General features: G+C 35.5%; 1 protein-coding gene across 3 annotated transcripts in view; it reads right to left on the bottom strand.

Annotated features, from left to right (window-relative positions):
- DMXL2 (Dmx like 2) overlaps positions 1–24,186 on the bottom strand; it is a 125,837-nt gene that overhangs the window by 41,219 nt on the left and 60,432 nt on the right. For all 3 annotated transcript variants that reach the window (XM_036735670.1, XM_036735671.1, XM_036735672.1), the window contains exons 16-24: positions 21,263–21,484; positions 16,680–18,350; positions 14,429–14,539; positions 11,898–12,067; positions 10,389–10,486; positions 9,781–9,946; positions 8,419–8,683; positions 1,000–2,048; positions 532–723 (exon numbers count right to left, since the gene is read on the bottom strand). In XM_036735670.1, coding sequence (XP_036591565.1) covers positions 532–723; positions 1,000–2,048; positions 8,419–8,683; positions 9,781–9,946; positions 10,389–10,486; positions 11,898–12,067; positions 14,429–14,539; positions 16,680–18,350; positions 21,263–21,484 — 3,944 coding nt within the window. The remainder of the gene's footprint in view (positions 1–531; positions 724–999; positions 2,049–8,418; positions 8,684–9,780; positions 9,947–10,388; positions 10,487–11,897; positions 12,068–14,428; positions 14,540–16,679; positions 18,351–21,262; positions 21,485–24,186) is intronic.

Here is a 24,186-nt window from a genome sequence, read left to right as displayed (position 1 = left end):
TAATGCTAGCCAACTGTTTTCTCTGCCTTAAAGAGAGAATACTACTTTTTGAGAAATATTCAGAGGTGAACAGAATCCTTGATACTAAAATTTAACGGAAAGAAGTATTGAAAAGAACACAAGACAAATCAGACAAAAATCACTATTGGTTATTTCCTCTAGATATTAGTTGGAAATAATTTTTTAAAGTGTGTGTACATATATATGTGTGTATGTGTGTGTGTGTACACACACACACACACACACACACACACACACCCCACAGGGTATCTCAAAAGTCTTAGTATAGTTTTAAGCTATTGAGTATTAAAATACTTTCATTTAATTTAAATTATTAATTAAATTTTTATTATAAATTAAATTCCATCATTAATTTAGATTATTAAATTACTTTAAGATACTAAAGGTTTAAACTACACTAAGGCTTTTGGACCACCCTGTATAATATGTATATATATATACATATATATGTATGTATATATGTATATTTACAGAACTTATGAGATCAAATGATAATAAACTTTGCATTACCTTCACATCTTCAATATTGGGATGTGGCGGCACTTTCATTTGAACAATGGTATAAAGGATATCATGGATGTGATTATTTAGATACAATACAGGATTAGCTATCACCGTTTTTGTTGAAGCAATACTTGCTGAAAGCAGAGGTAGTGTTGTGGGTAATGGTAGTGGAGACTGGAGTTGCTTCACTGTAGTTTCCTATTATAGTTTTTAAGAAAAATAATAATTAAAATTGAAGAAAACTAACAAAAGCATCAGTGACCTGACAAAAAATACTAGAGATGGTTGAAATTTAATTATAATCAAGTTTAACTGAATTTTTTGGTTAAAATACTAATATTTTTGGCATGAATGTCTTGACTTTTTAATACTATAAAAACAGAATTTGCTTCTGTTAACCCTAAGCAAGGTTGGAGCTGAACACATGCTCAAATTATTGAGCTGAGAAATTGGAAATTTAAGAAATGGTCATACCTGTTGTGATTCTTGAAGCAAAAATTTGAGTTCCATTCTTACTGAGGCTAGGCCACCACCTTGTGCCCCATGAAGGCTGCAATAGCTAAGAAATACTCTTAAAAGATCTTGGTTTTTCTGTAGCCACAACTTCCGCCTTTCAGCATGTTCTCGTTTGGCTTGTAATCTTCGTCTTTCTAACTGGTGGCGCTCATATGAGCCAACTTCTGGTTTGTCTATCATTTCTTCAAAATCAAGGATATCACCATCTATTTTAGAGTACACTTTGCTGGGGTATTCTTTACCGCTTGACTCATGATTACATATTTCATGCATGGCAGCAATTTCTTTTTCCAGCCAGTTATAGAGCTGAAATCTGAGTTTTCCTCCATCTACTTCATAACCTGTAGCCAATGTCCTAAGTTCAGTCATGAGGATCTTTAAACATGCTCTGAATTTTAGTTGTTCAGCAATCACATCAACTTCAGGGTCGCCTTCATGAGATTCCTCTTCCAGGGGGGTAAGTAACACGTTGGGGTCTGAAACGCTCTGATCTTGTTTTCCATTTCTCTTTTCCAAATCTGAACTTTTCATTACTAAACCCGTATCACCTTCCTCTTCTAAAGCACTATCTTGGTCGTCACCCCAATCAAGAGTGAGTGGCTCCTCATCAAGCTTTAATGTTGTTGCACCCCAGTCGAACTGAGATGACTGCATGTTGGCTGAACTCAAGGGAACGCTTTCACTACTTTCACTCCATGCTTTGGATTCAGAAGCCCCAAGGAGGTCTTTGTTTACAGAAAAGCTTGACTTCTTAGTTACTTTTGGAATTTTGGAAAGTACCTCAAGAGCTAACACAGGGCATCCAACTTTAAAGTGAGCATTTGCGGTGGTAAAGAATAATTTTCTCTCTATAAGGTTAATATTACCAACAAAACTTTTCTCACTTTTGAGACCTAAAGTTGCTAAAGTCCCTTCAGGGGAGCCAAAGTTTCTTCGTAGAAGTAAAGGGTGAGTCCGGAGGTAGTTGTAAAAACTAAATACCGCAGGATTGCAAGATTTAATAATAACTATGGAAACAAAAAATATATATCATTTTTTATTCAATAGCTGCAAAATATCATATTCAACAATGATTAAAAGTATACAGCATTGTATCCATTTGTGCTTATCTAAAGAAACAAAATATGTCTGATATTCTTCCAATATAAAGATATATTGAAATGATGAACTGAAAGCTTTTCCAACTAATAAAAGGACATAGAATACTACAGAATGTGAATATGATATCATAGTCTCTAGGACTAACTGCTCTTCTTTGTAACAGTTTTTAAAACTTAAATTACCTACTATAAAAGATTTATGACAGCACAGCTAACATTTTCAAGGCCATTCTATCAAGTTAACACATAACTCATTCATGGTCAATCACTCCCACAAACATTTTTATTTTTGTCAGTAAACAGCTGTATGATCAAAGAGAATTTAGGTAATTTAGAACCTAAGATTTATTGACATCTAAGAAATGAGTAATACAGTATTTGTCTTATCTGACCTTAAAGAATTATTGTAAAAATACAATGAGATCATATATATGAAGCGCTTTACTTGGAATATTTTAGAAGTCAGACTACACATTAACCTCCATAGTGGTTTTGTATAAATTTAGCACAAGAATGGCTATCTAAACTACGACAGCATAACAAACAGGCTTAGTCCAATAAGAAGCTGACTTCCTCAGTGAGGACAGTAAGAACATTCATAGCCAGGCCACTTATATACCATAGTCTACAAGTTCCCAGGCAATTCTGAAATTCTCAAAACTATCCTAGGGCCCCAGCTTGGGCTTCCCAAAATGGTATAGGCATCCCATTCAACTATGTCAGTGTTCCAAGGGGAATAGGCTAAAGAAAATGTAGGAAATTATCAGGGGTCTGGAAAGTGATATTACTCCCATATGGAGCAGGTTCTAATTGACTCTAGGTTATCTGGCTAAACTAAGACCTGTCTCCTCTCTATCCCACCCCCTAAAAAAAAACCCAGATCCACCAGGAAAATGCTAATCCTAACTTTCAAGGGATCTCTATCTCAGAATTTAGATAAAAAAACTTCTCTCCCACACTTGGAACAACCAGACTTCCCAGGGCTACCTCAAATCCTAAGAACCTCAAGAGCCATTTATATATAGGGATTGAAACACAAGATGGAGAATACAGCAAGGCCAATAAACCTGAGAAATACCTTTTTCATGGAAATGGAGAACTATTAAAAATTAGCTTCACCTACCCCTCTTCCTTTATTATGAATATCATGTTCTTCCCTCTATCAGGCCTTGTGGACCCTAAGGTATTTTGCCCATGTATAAAAAGATCTAACTGTTGGAACTAGTCTATACAACTGGCATTTTCTCTAAGATATAAATGAATCTTACTTGAACTTTTAGAAATTAAACTAGCCATTATTATAGCACACCTTTCTGTCCTACTGTAGGGTCTAAGAGATCTAAATTCTAGAGGGAAGAATATCCTAATGACCTAAGATGAAAGAAACTTATTCTAGAAGAGGTAGATAAGGCTAATTCTCAAGAATTAAGAAGTGGGCAAGTAAAGAAAGTTAAGAGAACTATATGTCCTAGTCTCACTTACAATGCAATGTAAATAGAATATATAATTGGCTTACTGAAATTTCTTGTAATTTTCTCTCTTTTTTCCTTTAAAATCTCTATTTCTCTGTATTGTTAGTAATTAGGTCCTCTGGAAACCTACAAGAGGATTATGTGCTTTTTCCTAATATATCCCAGTAATGCAAAAAATGGGAAATTGTATGTGTATATATCTATATATTTACGCATATATACATACATATGTATGTGTGTGTATGCATGTATGTGTGTGTGTGAGAGAGAGAAATATCCTCAGATAAGTATAAGAACAAAAAACCCAGGTATCTACCAGTTCTCTGGCTGGGTTAGGGCAGGAAAATAGGAAGAAGAAGGTGAAAAAGGAGAAAAGAAACGCCAAAGCTTAGGAAGTGGCTTAATGCTAAATACTAATACTAAAACCCCTGTATCCCCAAAATGCCTAATCCCCAGAGATGATTCATCATATTCAATGCTGCAATTAAAAGTTAATAGTAGGTGAGTGGACTTCAAGGTAATCTAATAAAACGAAAGAGTAGATATTTTCTCCATTTCCCATTAACTCTATTTAAATTAAAATTAAAAAGCAAAATAAAAAGGATTTATGCATCAGAGGTGAAGCAATTAACAGCTGAATCCATAAGATGAGAAAGGCAAGAAACTCACAAGGTAACAGTCTTATGAATTAAAAGTGGAGAATGCGGCTTGGAAGTGGGGGGGGGGGAGAGGGCAGGGTGGAGCCAAGATGGTGGCTGGAAAGCAGGGACTTGCCTGAGCTCCCTGCCAGGTCCCTCCAAAAACCTATAAAAAATGGCTCTGAACAAATTCTAGAACTGCAGAACCCATAAAATAGCAGAGGGAAGCAGGGATCCAGCCCAGGACAGCCTGGATGGTCGCTTGATAAGGTCTATCGCACACAAAGCGAAGGGGAGCGGAGCCCACCGTGGGCAGCAGCAGGACTGACCAGACCAGACCAGGAGCTGGGCGGAACAGGCCCTAGCGCCCTGAATTAGTGAGCTGTGGCAGTAACCAGACTTGTCAACCCACAAACACCAAAAACAACAGAGAAGGTTAGTGGGAAAAGCTGCAAAAGAGTTCACAGTTCAGCCACCACCCTGGAGGCGCGCGGGGGGGGGGGGGGGGGGGGGGGGGGGGGGAGGGTGGTGTGTGCAGCTACAGAACTACATCTGCAGTTGCTTCTGGCCCCAGGCCCACCTGGTGGGAGGAATTAAGTGGCAGATCAAAACAGGAGTGCAGAGCCTCCTTGAGATTTGCATCAGGTCTATGTTGGCGGTTCTTGGGGAAGGAGGAGTGCTGGTGTGGCAGAGCTGGCTGTATAGACACAGCTCTGAAATCAGCGGGCGCATCCCCTCAAGCTTGGAACAAAGTACTCTTTGCTTTACAAGCAGTCATACCCCAACGAAAAACTCAAGGTTCAAGTAGTTGGCTGGGAACATGGCCAGGCAGCGAAAACGCACTCAGATTCAGTCTCAGACTTTGGAATCTTTCTTTGGTGACAAAGAAGACCAAAACATACAGTCAGAAGAAGTCAACAAAGTCAAGGAGCCTACATCAAAAGCCTCCAAGAAAAACATGAACTGGTCTCAGGCCATGGAAGAGCTCAAAAAGGAGTTGGAAAGGCAAGTTAGAGAGGTAGAGGACAAATTGGGATGAGAAATGAGAATGATGCAAGAAAACCATGAAAAACAAGTCAATGACTTGTTAAAGGAGACCCAAGAAAATACTGAAAAAAATACTGAAGAAAACAACACCTTAAAAAATAGACTAACTGAAATGGCAAAAGAGCTCCAAAAAGCCAATGAAGAGAAGAATGTCTTGAAAGGCAGAATTACCCAAATGGAAAAGGAGGTCCAAAAGACCACTGAAGAAAATACTACCTTAAAAATTAGATTGGAGCAAGTGGAAGCTAGTGACTTGATGAGAAATCAAGATATTATAAAACAGAACCAACGGAATAAAAAAATGGAAGACAATGTGAACTATCTCACTGGAAAAACCACTGACCTTGAGAACAGATCCAGGAGAGAGAATATAAAAATTGTTGGACTACCTGAAAGCCATGATCAAAAAAAGAGCCTAGATATCATCTTTCAAGAAATTATCAAGGAGAACTGCCCTGATATTCTAGAGCCACAGGGCAAAACAGAAATTGAAAGAATCCACAGATCACCTCCCTAAAAAGACCCCAAAAAGAAAACTCCTAGGAACATTGATGCCAAATTCCAGAGCTCCCAGGTCATGGAGAAAATACTGCAAGCAGCCAGAAAGAAACAATTTGAGTATTGTGGAAAAACAATCAGGATAACACAGGATCTAGCAGCTTCCACGTTAATGGACCGAAGGGTTCGGAATACGATATTCCGGAGGTCAATGGTGCTAGGATTAAAACCAAGAATCACCCACCCAGCAAAACTGAGTATCATGCTCCAAGGCCAAATATGGCCTTTCAATAAAATAGAGGACTTTCAAGCTTCCTCAGTGAAAAGACCAGAGCTGAATAGAAAATTTGATTTTCAAACACAAGAATCAAGAGAAGCATGAAAACGTAAAGAAGAAAGAGAAATCATAAGGGACTTACTAAAGTTGAACTGTTTTGTTTACATTCCTACATGGAAGATGATGTGTGTGATTCATGAGACCTCAGTATCATAGTAGCTGAAAGGAATATGCATATATATATATATGTGTATGCATATATATACATATGTGTGTGTCTATGTATGTATATAGGTAGGTGTATATATAAATATAGACAGAGGGCCCAGGGTGAGTTGAATATGAAGGGATGATATCTAAAAAAAAAAATCAAATTAAGGGATAAGAGAGGAATATATTGAGAGAGGGAGAAAGGGAGAGATAAATTATCTCACATAAAAGTGGCAAGAAAAAGCAGTTCTGTAGGAAGGGAAAAGGGGGCAGATGAGGAGGAATGAGTGAATCTCGCTCTTATCAGATTTGCCCTGAGGAGGGAATACCATACACACTCAATTGGGTATCTTACCCCACAGGAAAGAAGGAGGAAGAAGATAAAAAAGGGGGGATAATAGAAGGGAGGGCAGATAGGGGGAGGAGGTAATCAAAAACAAACACTTTTGAAAAGGGACACGGTCAAGGTAGAAAATTCAATAAAGGAGGATAGGTTAGAAAGGAACAAAACATAGTTAGTCTTTCACAACATGAGTATTATGGAAGGGTTTTACATAATGATACACATGTGGCCTATGTTGAATTGCTTGCCTTCTTAGGGAGGGTGGGTAGGGAGGGAAGAGGGGAGAGAATTTGGAACTCACAGTTTTAAAAACAGACGTTCAAAAACAACAACAACAAAAAGTTTTTGCATGCAACTAGGAAATAAGATACACAGGCAATGGGGCATAGAAATTTATCTTGCCCTACAAGAAAGTAAAGGAAAAGGGGATGGGAGGGGAGTGGGGTGACAGAAGGGAGGGCTGATTGGGGAATGGGGCAACCAGAATATATGCCATCTTGGAGTGGGCAGGAGGGTAGAAATGGGGAGAAAATTTGTAATTCAAACTCTCATGAAAATCAATGCTGAAAACTAAATACATTAAATAAATTAAATATATTTTTAAAAAAGTGGAGAATGCTAACCCAGAGATTTAAAAAGATACTTCCCCCTTTTCCTTTTGGGTGGGTGGGTGGGTGGTCCACAGGTGTGGAAAATGCTCATGTCAAATATTTTTCAGGTACTGATTAGTTTTGTTGGGTTTCAAATTTTTTTCTTTATTCAAAAAATTCTTTGTTACAAGAGATAGTTCTCAGATTGGGAGGGACAGAAAGACAAGGGGAAATTTATCTAACATAAAAGCAAAAGAAATCCATTTTTTAAAACATCACTGGTGGGATAACCAATCCACAAAGACATTCTCTCTTGTACAACTACTAGCACTATTGGTTGTTTTAGATGCCCTCTACGAAAATGCCGCTTGGAAGTTTTTTTCCTAGATCAAAAATGAAAATAAGCAAAAGAAATATTGTATTGATCTTCTAATTCATTTTCATTTTTAAAAGAAATATTTTGAAAATAAATTATTTTTAAAATGAGATCTTAGCCTTTACTAACTAAAGTTACAAAAAGAAGATGTAGAATTTTCACAGTTTCATTATTAGGAAGAGCAACCATTTCAGCAAAAATTTAAAATTCCAAAGTAATGCAATTAACAATTTTTTTAAGGTTCTTTATCTTACACATTCATGTACCTGTATTTTAAAGGTGATATACAATCACAGTATTTTAAGAGATAAAAGGAACTTTAAAGATCATGTAAGCCCAACCCCTCAATTTACAGGTGAGAAAACTAAGGCCAAGAGAGAGTGAGAAATTTTCTCAAGGTCACAGAACAAGTTAATGGCACAAACAAGAACCCAGGTCTCGTGACTTCTGGGTCAGGGCTCTTTCTATTGCCATCTTGTTTACTTAAGAATCTGCCTTATTTCTCAACATCTGGTGACACAAGAAATATTTTTAATTTATCTACCTTTAACATCTGCCAAATATTGCAACATTATTATTCATAAAAGTTGTTTACAATATAAAAAATAACTCGTTTACTTTTCAAATGATAGCCCAAAAGATTTGCTTTACAAAATACAGCTAAAAAAAAAAAATTAGGTCCCTACGGCATCATAGAGAAGAGAGATGGGGAACATATGTCAAAATTTCTCTAAAATGGAAAATAAGTTTGGCCATATTTTACTTTTTAGTCTTAAAATGAATGTGTAATTTTAAAATACAATATATTTTAAAAAAAACTTCTCACCTTGATTTTCATCATCTTCCTTCGGTGTTTGTTCCAACAGCGTATCCAGAGCCCTTGTGTAGTCTTTCATAACCCAATAAGCCAGACTACGCAGGAAGGGATCAGGATGTAATCTACTACAATTGAATCCTGAGCTATCTTTCTGACAACCCAGAATCTTTTCATACAGAATGGATATGTAAGTGGATGACGTCTCAAATTCAGATTCATACAAACGAGCAATAATCATGGCTAGCTGAATGTCTTCCATTTTTTCAAGGCACACCTGTAAATAATAATTTTTAAAATTCCTAAATATTGGTTTTTAAAGAATTTATATATCTTAACAATACAATGAATGTAAACTTTCTGATGGCAGGAACTATTTTTAGTTTTTCTTTGCTTTACCAAAACTTTGCACAGTGTTTGACATGTAGTAAGTGTGACACACAGTAAATACTTAATAAATTTTTAATTGATTGATATTAAAACAATCTAACTATTTTGTATCAAAAACCAAATCGGAATAGTTACATAACTGATTAGAGCAAAACAGTGGATATTATTATTTGGCAGTCTACAAATTTAACAAGTTTGAGCCAAAGAACAGAAAACTTCTTTTTAAAAACCCAGGCTAATGTAAATTAACAATACAAATTCATATAATTTTAATTTAAAAACACACATTTCTAAATTCCCAAGGAGTTCCCAATATAATCATTTCATCAACTATTAAAAATACATCAGCACAAACAAGGAGAGATATCTTACCAAGTAACTAATAAAAATATCCTGCTCCCAAAGAGAGCTTGCTGTCTAAAGTTATTTTTTCTTTTTTATTTGCGACAAACTTTGCTAACTTCAGTATCTACAGGACAAGGAGATCTAACCATCATGAGTTTTAGCATTTGTGAATTTGGTGTTCCCCGGAATACGAAATTTTAAGAACTCCCTAACCTATTTGGAAACAGCCCAATAATTAAGTGACTGTATAGTACTCAAACTACTACAAGATGAACCAGGAAACCAATAATATCATGTCATTACTTGGTCTATATTTATTTACAAGCAATCAGCTGAAAAGAAACTCAGAATTCCCATACCCCAACACCTATTGTTTTACCAGTGAGCCCCAGAGAGCATAAGTGACTTGCCAATGGTCTACAAATTATGAAGGGGCTAAGCCAGAGGGTGAACCCAGATCCTCAGATTCTAAACCCAGAACTCTTCCCTGCAACAACACTGCCTCTTCATAAAAGTACTGAACTTATGAAGCACCATCTTCTTCCACAATACACACATACAAAAAAATGACAAGGCCCCATTCTATGATCTCTCAGGCTAATGTTCTCTAATCCATCTTTTAAAATATATTATTCATACCTCTATGGCATCTTTCAAAGAACCAGCCAACAGGAAAAATGCTGCAGACTGTTCAAAACGTTGTTTTCCTAATAAGGAAAAGGCATTTTTCAAAGCAGCCTTACGCCACCTATCTTCACTAAAATTGTGGCTGAAAAATGCAGTCATTTTTTCATCATGTTGTGACCTACAAACCAAAAGAGAGTTTAAATCAAACTTATGTATATTGTTTCATTCACAGAGTCCTGATTTAAGTCAACAATGGAATTTGGGAAAAATGGGGAAAAAAATCTCTACAAATAAATATTTACTTCAGTAAGAAGTATTTAACATAAGGCTTTTTCAGCTTCTCTTTGCTTCCTGAATTCTTCTGACAGAGAAAGCTAGTATTTTACATTCTTCTAACACTTGTTACTTTTCAGAGCATTTTTACAAGACTATCTCATTATCTTTGCACAAAATTGGTAAAAACCCAATTCAAAGATGCGGAAACTGAGATGCAATAAGGTGAAATGATCATTCAAGTTCACATAGCTAGGTAATGGAAAAAATTAAATCCTAAACTTCTAAGCCTCACACTCAAAGAAATCTTCTTTTCACGTAACTTATTTCTTTTCACTGTAACTTACCTAAACAGACCCCATACCACTGCCTTCTTCTTCATAGCGAGGTAAAATAATGCAGCATCCAAAGCATCATTGTTCCTCTGGAAAGATGCTTTAGCAACCTAATGAGTAAGTAAAATAAAAATATTCAATTCTGAGAAAATTCAACTTTGCAGAATATTCAGCGACAGGGAAAGAAAGGGTAGAATTTTTCATTAAAGTTCCACATGGCCATCCTTTCTAGTGCTTTGTAAAATATCGGTGCCCATTTCTGCAATTCATGAAACTGCATGTTAATTTTTATATGAATAGTGGCTTACATATAAGAGGCACTCAAATGCTTCTAGAATGAATAAATTTTACAGATAGAGGTTGCTGACTTACTGTATTAAAATTTTAATTTACTTTGAAAAAAGAAGCTACCGTGAAAGAAAAGGAAAATATTTCTAATTACTTGTTTAAAACACATCTTGCCCTTCTCTAGCACATTTCAGTCATGAATTACATTTTATATCACCATGTCAAAGATTAAATTTGAAGTCTCTTTGAATAAGCAACCTCAAACAACTGAATATGCCTCCACCACATTTTTCAGGACTTATAAATTCAATCTGTAGGTACTGCAAGAATCTAAAATACTGCAAAAACACAATTCCCTATGATATTCTAGGATTTTGCTTCAAATAACACTATGTAACTAAATTACACAATATTCAAGTCAACTCAAAATACTGAATAAAAGTCATTAGTAACCCCCTCCCAATTTTTTTTAATCATAACTTATCACATACACAAAAATACTGGAACAGTTTGTGAATTATCTGGAAATGAGGAAAGACTTTATTAACAACCTATGGGAGAGTACAGAAAAGAAGAGCATGAAAAGGAAAGATGGCTTGCAATCTGTATCCCTGGCAGGCATCCCCACATCTATGGGATCACAAGATTTCGTGGTAACATGAAAATAGGTGCCTTGTTTTATGCAACAGATATATGTTCCTGAAAAATTTTTGTAAATTTATTAAATTTAGATACACAAGAAAAACCTGCTCTTTTATTATGCAGAGATCTTCCTTTGAAGTGAAAAACAACACAGGTCTACATTTTCAGACAGGTTTTCTTAAAGGGAGACATGCCTGCTTTAGGAAAAGAACTGTGCTGATCTGTAGATAAAAGATGTCCCAAAAGTCTTAGTGAAGTTTTAAGCTTTAACAGCTACATATAGTCAGTCTGTTTGTCTGTCTCTCTCCCTTCCCCCCCCCCCCCACCAAAAATTAAGTAGCACAGACATGAATTACGGAATCAAGTCAGAAAAGCGTTTGTTTAAAAAAAAAAGTCAAGTACTTATCTTGTAATATGTGTTTTGCAATCTCTAATAGCTTGGAGATAAAATTCTGGACCTCCACCCAAGAAGTTAAAATTTTCAATGTATCAAAGGAAGTTGCATTTCCCTTAGAAACGTAGATTTTTCACCCCAAAATAGGCAATGTATTTAGTACTATATTTATTTACTCCTTAAATAAAAAAAATTACCTTTTCAATGCACCTTCGAAGTGTGTTAATGTTCCTGACCCACCAACCTATCCCCATAGCTCTTAATTCAGACCATTGAGGGTCTCCTCGCTGAATAGCAGGAATCATATTAATTAGTTCTTCCTCAGCCTCAGAATGAAAAGCCCAGGCAAAATGACATGTGGACACACCTGAAGAGGCATTAGACAATATATATTCAAAATTACCATATGTCAAAACAACCACAAAATAAAAAATCTTTTATTACTTTAGGGTTCTTCATTTATTCAATCATTTCAAAACCAGTACAAATGGGAAGGGAAGCCAGTAGGTTCTAACTATATAAACTTCCTTAATATAAAAGCCAAGGAGTAAAGAACCTGGTAGAAAAACACCTAGCTTTTCCAAAACCAGAAGAAATCTGTTGGGTCTTCAAAAGCACACACACTAATTACTTGGAAGAGTAATTTGAGTAAGGCGATTAAGAACTATGATAAACACACAGTAAACTCTGAAATAGTAAAAACTAAACTAAGTTAAAAAGCCACTTACTATGCACACATGCCCTGGAATTATTCCAACAATGTCACCTGGGCAAGTGCTATTATACTATGCTGTCCTATACAAATACTGCGTACTCAACTACTCCCCTCTTCACCCCATTCTAACCATGCAGCATTTATCACTGGTAGAATAAGGGTCTGGAATGGAAACAGAGCCAAAGGATACATCAATTTCATTGTAATTCAAAGCTGCAAGTCTTTAGTTTAACAAATCATAAACAAGGAGCAAGAATGTTCAATAATTTACTATCCCTTTTTTGCTTTCATTTTCACATTTGCTTAATTATATATTTGAATACTTTTGATTTTAGAAAGGAAAATAAAATGTATTATAATCAAAAGTCAGAAGTAAACCTCTAATTCTGGTTCTACTCTAGATTTGGACTTTTAAAAAGAACTTATGAATCTAAAAGTAGTCTTCTGGTGATGCTTGAGCTGGGAAACTTTTAGCTCTGGAAGGCTGAAGCTACAGTTTAAAAGCCTTACCTTGAAAAAACAAAATAGGGCTTAATTATTTCCTTCATCAGAAATCTGTCAGAAACTATTAGAATTAATACACGCAAAAAGAGTGATTAAAAGAACGAGTTTAGGAACAAAGCAAAATCAGGACCAATCTGATAATTATCCATGAGAACTCACTCTAGAGGCAAAGAAAGGGTCTATGACAACTAAGCGCAATCCTTCAAATCTGATAGTCATTAATAGGATTCATTTCCAAAATTGTTCTCCAATATGGCAGAATTTGCATGTAGTTATTAAAAATGTCCCGACCAACTATCATTTCATGTTTTCATTTAAAAATAGTTTTAAAATGACCTTATGGTTAGCATTATAAATAATAGTTAACTTTTACATTTTTAAATAGTTTATTCCTATTTTCCATGCTAAAGACTGAGACACAGTTGGATGAATGATAATCTTCATTCAACATAGATTTTTTTTCTTGAAACTGGGTTGTACTGGATGCACCAGAACAGTAACACAATGGACTCTGCTTTGATATTATCAGCTTAGAAAAAGACAAAAAGGATTTTAGCAGTACCCAGACCCAGTTTTACAGTGTTTTTTTTAAACTTAGAAGACAATGTACATGACATATGTTGGATTTTTTCAATATTTTGGTTAACTTCACTGATCTTTTTTTTCCTTTTTTTATTCTTCATGATAAGGGCTAGCTCTGTGGTTGGATGGAGTGAAGGACCCATTGGAAAATGTAGATAACATAAAAACAAGAGATGATCAATAAAGTATACTTTTTAAAAAGATAATTCATCAATTTTTATACTCCTTAAAACTCTGGCTTGATTTTATTTAAACGACTCTCCATAGCTGAATTTATGCACAAGAAATTACAAATAGCCTTCATTATAGCAATATGTAGTATTCTGATATTTTAAAAACTATACTTTAAGGAACAAAATTAATTGATATTTTAAGTCCTCCTTTGTCGAATTTTAAATTTCTAAACTTCTAATTTTTAAGTTGGAAGAGATTACTTAAACTCAGGTCTTTGGGCTCAAAGTCTAACATATGATTCCACTACAAAACAGGCTCCTCCTCAAATAAAGTTATCAAAGATGAGTACTGATAAAGTAGTGCTAAAAACTTACCACTTATGTTAAATACTCATTTTGTGATATGAGAGTGCCATTAACTGCTTATTAGTAAAACACTGCACAAACCACAAAAAGCAATACAGTTACACATGATGTGAGGATGGAATTATAGTGAAATCTGAAAATTAAGAGTTTTGCCATAATTCAAGCCTTTTGAAGCTCATGATGAGATACTAGCTGAGTTATTTAATCTCTTTAAGTATAGGAGTAGGCACTACCAAGCTCCAGGTCTATTAATAGCCTATAAGACTTTAAGGTCAACAAGAGGTACATGCATAGACAGTTATATAACTATTTTTATGGGAATATTAAAATGACTTCAACACTAACCATTATTCAAAAGTTAAAATATTTTCAGTCAGAAAGGAAATACCTTGATGAAGTAGTTGTACTCGATATAAAGGAGGCAATGATGTCAAAAGGCATGTGTGTAACCTCATTGCCAATAAATATCTCAATCCACATTCATCTAACGTATCTCTTCCTATAGGAGGGGGAAAAATATATTTGAAGAAATGAGCCCAAATTATTGCAAATCTTAAGAAATATAAAAATTATCATCCAACATTAATTTTAAATGGGATAACTGATAACAGAACTTTTGAAAACATCATTGGCTAAACACTTGGAATATATTCCCCAAAACTCCTCATACTCTTTGATAAAACTAGATAAGAAAAATGGAAAAATTATATCTTTCAACTTCAGGCAATTAAAGCATATAGTACGTGAAAATAAAGGATGCAATCTTTAAAATCCATAATGGCAACAAATAAACTATGTTTCTATTACTACAAATAATGTTTTCTCCAAGAAGTTTATAGATGAGTCTGAAATGATACAGCTCAAGTTAAAATGATTTTCCATATCTGACAAATCTTCTTTAGTAAACATAACTACCTAAGCTGCTTACTTCAGCTAATAGCATGGGGCCACTGAAGTCAAGATTTGGGATCTGAACACAGGAAAATTAGTTTTACACAGAGAATATTCTTTGTCATAGTCAAAGACCTAACAAACAGCAAACCCATAAATGGCATACTAGTCACAGGAGCAACTAGGCAAGAAAGTATGGTAGCACAGACTCATCACCTAGAAAGACAAAACTCAGGCATGTTTTAGGGATGATGTCAACAGCCTTTGTTTCTCTTGGAAAAAAAAAAAACACCTGAAAATAAAAGGAAAATATGTTGCTCTTATATGAAAATGATGTGACTTCTTTACAATACAGGGTGTCCCAAAAGTCTTATTGTATTTTTAAGCTATTAAAGCTTAACTATTTTAAAGGTATTAAAACTTTTAAATGCACTAAGACTTTCAGGACACCCTGTACGCTATTTGTGGGGTGGCTATTTGACCAATACATAATTCTGCATCAAAACTTAAAACATTTCTTGCATATTTCAGTATGCCTAATTTCTTTAGGAATGAAAAAAAGAAAAAAAATGTATGTAGCAAAAAGCATAAGACAGTTTCAGTGAGTTTTATTCCATTAAACATTTCTTTGCACTACATTAATGCAAAAAAATAGTGCCCTAGGATATCCTAGAACATGAAAAAGATGAAGCTATAGAGAACTAAATGACAGTATTCATTTATATTCTGAAGAGCTTAGTATGGGTGGTAGAGGTAAGTAATTTGCCTTTACATCCAATTCTTAAAGAAGGAGCAACAAAGTTTGTTATGGAATGAAAAGATTAAATGTAAGAAGAACTTTCTAAATTATGAGGCACTGAAACATCTAAAATACAGGTGAAGAATCAATTTCTCTTCTCATTTTGAGGCATGAGATAATTATTAGAATCATATTAAACGTAGGCATGCCTAGAAGCAGAGGAATAGCTTAACTGATCTCACAAGGTTCTTTTTTCCAGTTTTATGAGTCTATGATAAAATTCAAAATTGGGCTATTATCATAGAAATAGCATCTATACAAAAATAACTAGAACAAGTAAATGGAGGGGAAAAGTACAGTTAGTCCATGAAGAACTATGAATCACAAACTGTTTTAAGTTTGTCAAAGTATTCCTTCATACAATTCTTTTGTCTTTCATGCAATTTCTAATCAAAGATCAGCATTTTTTCAAGGATAAGCACTGAACCAAACTACTCAGTCTTAATATAAAAACAAGTCATAACATACATGAAAACCAGATTTCTATAACACATTCTGATTAAAGGCTCACTATATACTGGAAAACAGAAAGAAGACACCTAAGCCACAACGCTCGACCTTCCCCTTTCAGATACAGCACATTCCAGAACACTAAATATTTAATAATGAAGCTTGAGGTTTTTGGTTTCTTTCTGCGGGAACCAGACTAGTTAAACTCCTGTACTAAAGTAGATTAATATTTACCATACTAACATAGTCTTATAGTGGCCTGGGTCACTTGTCCAGGATCACAGAGCCAGTATATCAGAGTTAAAATCTTAACCCAGAGAATTCTTGATAACTACACCATGCTACCTCGTCTACTAATGAAATTTTAAGTTTATAAATACAGTAATTCAATGATAACGTTCGAATCCTAAAATTGGAATGTAGAACTCAGTATTTTCTTTACTTTTCATAATTATATATTTCTAATAGTTAAGGCTTTGTATTTAATAGAAATACTAACCTGAGTGACTCTTGTCTCTATGTTCATCAAGTTCTGTGCTAGTGGTAGCCACAGTATCAGCCAAAGCTACAAGGAACATCTGCTCCAAACGGGTAAGGCCTGGAAGACTTGAGTGCATAAGATGGCTTGAAAGTACACTGGCATGTTCTTGACCAAAGTAAGCTGGCCCATACTGAGAAAGATTAATTACTTTGGATTTGCTTTCTCTCTTTTCTGGCTCTAAGTCAATAAAGTCATCTGTTGTTATGGCCTGGATTTGGAATAGGTCTGAATACTGGTCTTCTTTTGTGCTGTCTTCATAGTCCTGTGATATTTTAGTACTTTCTTCAGAAATTCTGTAACTTGTATCTTGATCTGCCGCAAGCAGGGCATACAACGGGAGTGGAGGGATAGAATCAATCTCAGTATAATCCCGAGTACCATCTTTTCCTATTGTGACCGTATCCTTTGCAGTGCTGCCACTTACACTAATGGTTCGAGAAAGATGCCTCTTAGCTCCTTCTCCAGTCTCGGCATCCCTAACTATTGCAACCTCCCCTGCAATACATTTAACTAAATGAGAGAGGATGGCTTTAGCCCTGCGAACTTTCCCTAAATCCATCAATTCCAATAACTGGGTTGGATGATACTGTGGAAGAGTTGGGGAAAGTACGTGAGCAGCTTCAAATAAGCCACCATCTTGAACTACAGCTGGTGTGCCAAACACGTCATCTGTAATAGCTGTTCCTTCAATTATACTTTTCCTCATCCCCATGCTAGATTTAGAAGATGCAGGAGGGTCCACTGTAGACTCTTCAGCAGTAGGAATATCAGTTTCATTGTCACCAAATTTGATGGCATGTTTCCATTGTGCATAAACGTGCATTTCACAGTCCATTCCCACCACCAGTATACCATCTCTTACCCAAGAAAGAGAAACTGGCAGTGAAGGTGTACCATCGACAGAAGACACTAAGTCTATTGATCTCAGGAGAACCCACCTTGACTTTATTCCTTGTTTGATACTACCACCTAATGGCAAAGTAATAACAGCTATGCCATCTTTGCTGTTTGTCTGCTCTGTCACAATTCCAGAAAGCCGCCCATACATGAAAATGTTAGCACCAACTCCCACTGTGAGTATATGAGAGCCATCCTCTTTTGATACCCAGTCCAAATGCACTAAATGCTTGATGTTAGGCATAAGATACCGGTCTTTACTCAAAATGGCTTCTGATTTACTATATACAAAGAGATTACTATCAACACTAACCCTTGAATCAAGGACACTACCAACCTTAATTAAATCATCAAGATGGACTGTTTGTTCTAAAACCCATTCTGATCCTCCAGTGGATTCACACTCAAATATACACACATGCATGGAGAATTCTTTAGAAACAAAGCCATTGTGCTGGACAGGCTGCTTGTAGGCCACTGCAAGCCGCCCTGTATAGGAACAACTAACAGCAACTGGTCTTCCCACAATGCTCACTGTACTGCTGCTATCTTCTCCTTCATCATTCATCAAAGGCCATTTACTCCAATGATAGGTTTCTTTGCCATCACTTCTGCCATTTTGTTCTCCTTCTATATGACATTTCCAGAATCGTACTCGGTTATCAGAACAAGTTGTAACCACTAAATAAGGTGCAAGGCAAACAGGGTAAATTGAAGAGGAACTCAGATGACCTATAAGAGAAATAAAAGTTATAATATTAATGCCATAAATTAGTACACAAAGTCAATTCTGATTTGTGTGGGAAAGTCCAAAGTCACGACTGTCAGTATCTATCTTTTGTACAAAACTTTCACACTGCCCTCTACTGGTGTCCCATAATCTTTTTTAACACCAACTGCAAGCAAGTGACTGTCAGCCTATAAAAGACTGAAATGTTATATATCACCAAAAATAGGAATTTTCAGAATTATTCTAGTCTATTTTCAGATTGTAAATGAAAAATGAAGCTGGCATTCAACTTGTAGATTTTAAAAGCAACGAGCCAAAAATAACCAACTTAGCTATTCTCAGCTATACAAATGATCTAAGACAATTCCAAAGGACTCATGATGAAAAATGCTGTCCATCTCCTGAGAAAGAGCTGAGGGAGGCTGAATGCAGACTGAAGCAGGCATGCTATTTTTCACTTTATTTTTTGTGATTTTTTGATCTTTTTTTTAATAATATGACTAATATGGAAATGTTTTCCATGATTGCACATGTATAAGCTACATCAAATTGCTTACTATCTCAGGGATGGGGGTAGAGGGGAAGGAAAGAATTTGGAACTCACAATTATTTTTTAAAAATGTTAAACATTATTTTTATATACAATTGGTAAAACAATTATTTAAAAAACTCAGAATCAAATTATTCCCTTTCCCAAATATGTCCTTAACATGAGCTGCTTTACCTCAGACTGTGGTCAGATCTACCCTAGACTACTTCAATCAACAGACTTGAAGAGTAGTAAGATCACAGAAAATAAAATCACTTAGAACTGGAAGGCACTCTTTGCAGCAACCTAGTCTAACCTCTCTCTTTTTGAAGATGAGGAAACTGAAACTCAAAATGGTTAGATGACTTACCCAAGGTCACAGGGTGACGGACGCAGGATTTGAACCCAGGTCCTCTGACTTCAAAGTCAGTTCTTTCCACTGTACTATGCTGCTATTTCTGCTTCTACTCTATCCTAAAATTTATACCAATTTGTACCCATCTCCTAAACTACCTTCAGACACACAGATTCAACTACTTTCCCCCCCACTCCAAAACTCCCTTTTAACATTTAGTAATAGCTTTCCTTCTATAGATCCATTACCTATTTGAGTCAATCTAAAAATATTCATTATCTCCTCAAAGATAGAGTTAAGATAAAGGGCTAGAGCAAAATCAGCTGAAGTAAAAAAAAAAAGAGAGGTGGCAATCATGACCCCAGACAAAGCAAAAATAGACCTGATTAAAAGAGATCCTCAGGGAAGGTACATTTTGCTAAAAAGTACTATAAACAATGAAGTAATATCAAAGGCCTCATTTCTCAAATATATAGGGAATTGACTCAAATTTATAAAAATAAGAGCTGTTCCCCAAATGATAAACAGTCAAAGCATATGAACAGGCAGTTTTCAGAAGAATAAATCAAAGCTATCTATAGTCATATGCTTTAAATCACTATCGATTAGAGACTATCAGATTATCTAATAAGACAGAAAAGGAAAATGACATGTGCTGGAGATGATGAGGGAAAAATAGGGATACTAACACACTGTTGGTAGAGCTGTGAACTGGTCCAACCATTCTGGAGAGCAATTTAGAACTATGCCCAAAGATTTATAAAACGATGACTACCCTTTAACTGAGCAATACCACTACTAGATCTGTATCTCAAAGAGATTGAAGACAAAAGAAACTATATGTACAAATATATTTATGGCAGCTTTTTTTGAGGGGGCAAAGAATTGGAATTGAGGGGATGCTTATCAAATGGGGGATGGGTGAACAAGTTGTAGCATACAATTGTGATGGAGTATTAATGTGCTGTGGGAAATGATGGGGGGGGGGGGTGGAGGGAGAGTGGTTCAGAAAAACATGGCAAAACCTATATAAACTGAGACAAAGTAAGGTGAGAAGAAACCAGGAGGTCATTTTGCATAGTAACAGAAATGTTGTAATGATGATCAACTGTGAAAGACATGGCTACTCTGATCAATACAATGATCCAAGACAATTCCAAGGGACTCGTGATGAAAAAATGCTATACACCTCCAAAGAAAGAAATGAAGAACTCTGAGTGCAAACAAGTATAATTTTCTCTCTTTATTTTTCTTGATTTTCTTTTGCAATATGGCTAATACGTAAATATATTTTGCATGATTTCACATATGCTTGCGTTTTCAGTGGGCGATGGAGAGGGTGGGAAGGAAAGAGATAATTTGGAATTCAAAATTTAAGAAGAAAAGAATGTCAAAGATAAATAATGTTTTTTTTTAAAGAGAAAGAAAAGTAAAAATAAATAGCTAACATCCAAGAAAATTAGACAAAAAAAGACAGACTAAGTGTGAAGTGGCCCAAGAATGACAATAGCCTGAGAGATCGAGAGAGTAAAAGCACAGGAGGGAGATACTTTGTGGTAGGAAAAATGACAAGGTTCCTATCATGAATTTATTGGCTATTAATTCAATATTAACCTAGAACAGATGAATTAGAGATAATTTATCTAATCAAACATATTTTTATGTACTGCATATTTTTAAGTTCAAAGTCTTACTCTGGCAAAACAGCAAACATGAAGAGACAAATATGGTGTTCACATTTTTTAGTCAAAAATATCCTGTATTATCATGGTCATCCTAATGTAAAAAACTAAAATAGGGTAAGAGGCTCTCACCTTAACCAATTTAATTTCAGTTAAGCTAATACAATTTATTTTAGAGAATTATTTTTAAGAAGTAAAAAATATTACCTGGCAGGAGGAAAATACTTCTTTCCAGTAGACCATGAGGCTTTGCAACAGTACAACTTAATAATTGTATATAACAAAACGATTCCATTACAATCACCAAAAATCACCATTAAGCATATTAGGTAACAAATACTAACATACCTGCTGAAGGTGTTGCTCTAATTACTTCAACTCCATCTGGAAGATCAAGTGGCTGACTATAGACAAGACTAGAACTCAGAATGAGTTTGCTAGCAGTCTGGAGATTAGCAATAGATGAAGAATGTGGCATAGAACTTATACTAGAAGTTTCTGGAGAAGAATCTACGTTCTTTTGCCCAGGCACTGTAAGCAGACTCTCTGATGAAGAAATTTCAGTTTTAGCTTTGAGAGATTAAAAAAAAGTACACATTTTAATTAGATTTACCAAATATATGAGGCACAAAAATATTCAGTACTCTACCCTCTTTAAAGTATTTTGGAAATATAGAAAACTTTCAATTATTCCAAGGCTCATGATCCAATCTCTGGATTCCCACTGATTCAATAATCTGGTAACTCACCTCTTAGTCACTTCCCTTTTTCTTTCTTTTTCTTTTTTTAAAGCAGCAGCATGGCACGCAATCAGGGCAGTAAATTGAGTGTCAGAGGACCAGGACCTCAAATTCCAGTTGTGCTACTTGCTACTTGTATGACCTTTGGCAAGTTGAAAAGTTCTTCATCTCTCTGGGCTTTCTCGTTTTCATCTAAGTCAGTTTCTTCTTTTAAAAAATGATGGTATTAGGCTAAGTAACCTTTTAAGTTAACTTTCAAATCTAAAGAGTCCTACCATCTTCACAGGGATGGTATCAGGACAGAACAACAAAACTACAAAATGGTGAAATAGGTCAAGATCTTAAAAGTTTAAGTCCTCATTTTGTAGATTAAAAAAATGAAACACAGAGAGGTTAAAAATAATACTGATAGATGGAAGAGTAAAAGCAGGGATTCTCCTGAACTCTCCCCAAAGCCTCTATAAATACCTTTGAATAATTACTCTAAACAAATTCTAGGGCAGCACAACCCACAAAAAGATGGAGTGAAACAATTTTCTGGCCCAAGACAACTTAGAAGGTTTGTAGGAAAGGTCTATTGCACCAAGGTAAGGGAAGAATGCAGTCCAGTGCAGGCCATGCCAGGTCAGACCAGGCCCAGCAAACCAAAAGCAGGCTTTAGGGCAATTGAATCAGGGGCAACACTGGCACTTTCCAGGCCTCTCAGTCCACAGATGGTAAGGGGATCAGACAATGGGTCAGTAGGAGACTTACGAAGGTACCTTTGCTGGCGCCAGGGGCAGGACTCCATTGCATTGCTTATGCTTAGTTCTAGGTCACAGTCCTGAGTCAATCCCACTGTGAGGAAGAGCACTAGCACAGCAGAGCTTTTGGCCAGCTACAGGGGAACAGGGACACTGGTCACAGTTCCAGGGTTGAAAAGAGTGCTTGTGGTCACTCACTAGTGTACCATACAGGAGATTAGGAAACACACGTCTACTTAGATCATACCACCTTGGAAGAGCCAAAAACTTACAGCTCTCCAGAATTACCTCTGAAAATAGCTGTACAAAAAACCTGAAGCTTGGGACAGCGCCCCCTCCACTTGGGAAGCAGAGCTTCACTTTAGCACAATTACAAGTCAAGAAATAGGCTGGAAAATGAGCAAACAACAGAAAAAATTTCTGACCATAAAATGTTGCTATGGTGACAAGGAAGATCAAAACACTCAGAAGAAGACAACAAAGTCAAAATTGCTGCATCCAAAGCCTCAAAGAAAAATATGAATTGGTCTCAGGCCATGAAAAAGCTCAAAAAGGATTTTAAAAATGAAGTGAGAAAGATAGAGGAATAATTGTGAAGAGAAATGAGAATGATGCAAGAAAATCATGAAAAGAGTCAACAATTTGGTAAAGGAGGCACAAAAAAAATGCAAAGAAAATAACACTTTTAAAAACAGAATAGGCCAAATAGTAAGAGAGGCACACAACTCCAATGAAGAGAAGAATGCCTTGAAAAGAATGGCCAAATGTAAAAAGATATACAAAAATTCACTGAAAAGAAGAACTCCTTAAAAAGTAGAACTGGACAAATGAAAAACGGGTTACAAAAGCTCACTAAAGAAAACAGTTATTCCTTAAAAGTTAGAACTGGACAGGTAGAAGCTGATGACTTTATGAGACATCTAGAAACAATCGAACAAAATCAAAAGAATGAAAAAAAGAAGAAAATATTAAATATCTCATTAGAAAAACAATGAGCTGGAAAACAGTTCCAGGAGAGATCATTTAAGAATTATTGCACTACCTGAAAGTAACAACCAATGAAAAGAGCCTAGATATCATCTTTCAAGAAATTACAAAGGAAAACTGCCTTGATATTCTAGAACAAGAAGGTAAAATAGAAATCCCCTCCTGAAAGAGATCCCCAAATGGAAACTTCCAAGAATATTATAGCCAAATTCCAGACCTCCAGATCAAGGAGAAAATACTGCAAGCAGCCAAAAAGAAACAATTCAAATATCGTGGAGCCACAGTCAGGATAACACAAGATTTAGCAGCTTCTACATTAAATGATCAGAGAACTTGGAATATGATATTCCAGAGGGTGAATAAGCTAAAATTACAACCAAGAATCACCTGCCCAGCAAAGCTGAGTATAATCGTTCAGGAGGAAAAATGGACATTCAATGAAATAGAGGACTTTCAAGCATTCCTGATGAAAAGACCAGAGCTGAATAGAAAATCTGACTTTCAAATATAAGAAGCAAAAGAAGCCAAAAAAAAAAAAAGTAAACAGGAAAGAGAAATCATAAGAGATGTGTTTATATTCCTGCATGGGAAAACGATATTTATAACTCCTAAAAACTCTCTCATTATTGGGGCAGTTTGAAGGAGTATATATAACAGGCAGAAAGCAGAGGTGTGAATTGAATATTATGGCATTATTATCTAAAAAAATAAAATTAAGGAATGACAAAAATGCACTGGGAGAAGAGGAAAAGGAGAGATAGAATGGGATAAATTATATGACTTGAAAGAGATTTTACAGTGG

Source organism: Trichosurus vulpecula, chromosome 8 (genome assembly GCF_011100635.1).
Source record: "Trichosurus vulpecula isolate mTriVul1 chromosome 8, mTriVul1.pri, whole genome shotgun sequence".
NCBI lineage: Eukaryota > Metazoa > Chordata > Mammalia > Diprotodontia > Phalangeridae > Trichosurus > Trichosurus vulpecula.
This window is presented reverse-complemented; position numbering and strand designations above follow the sequence as displayed.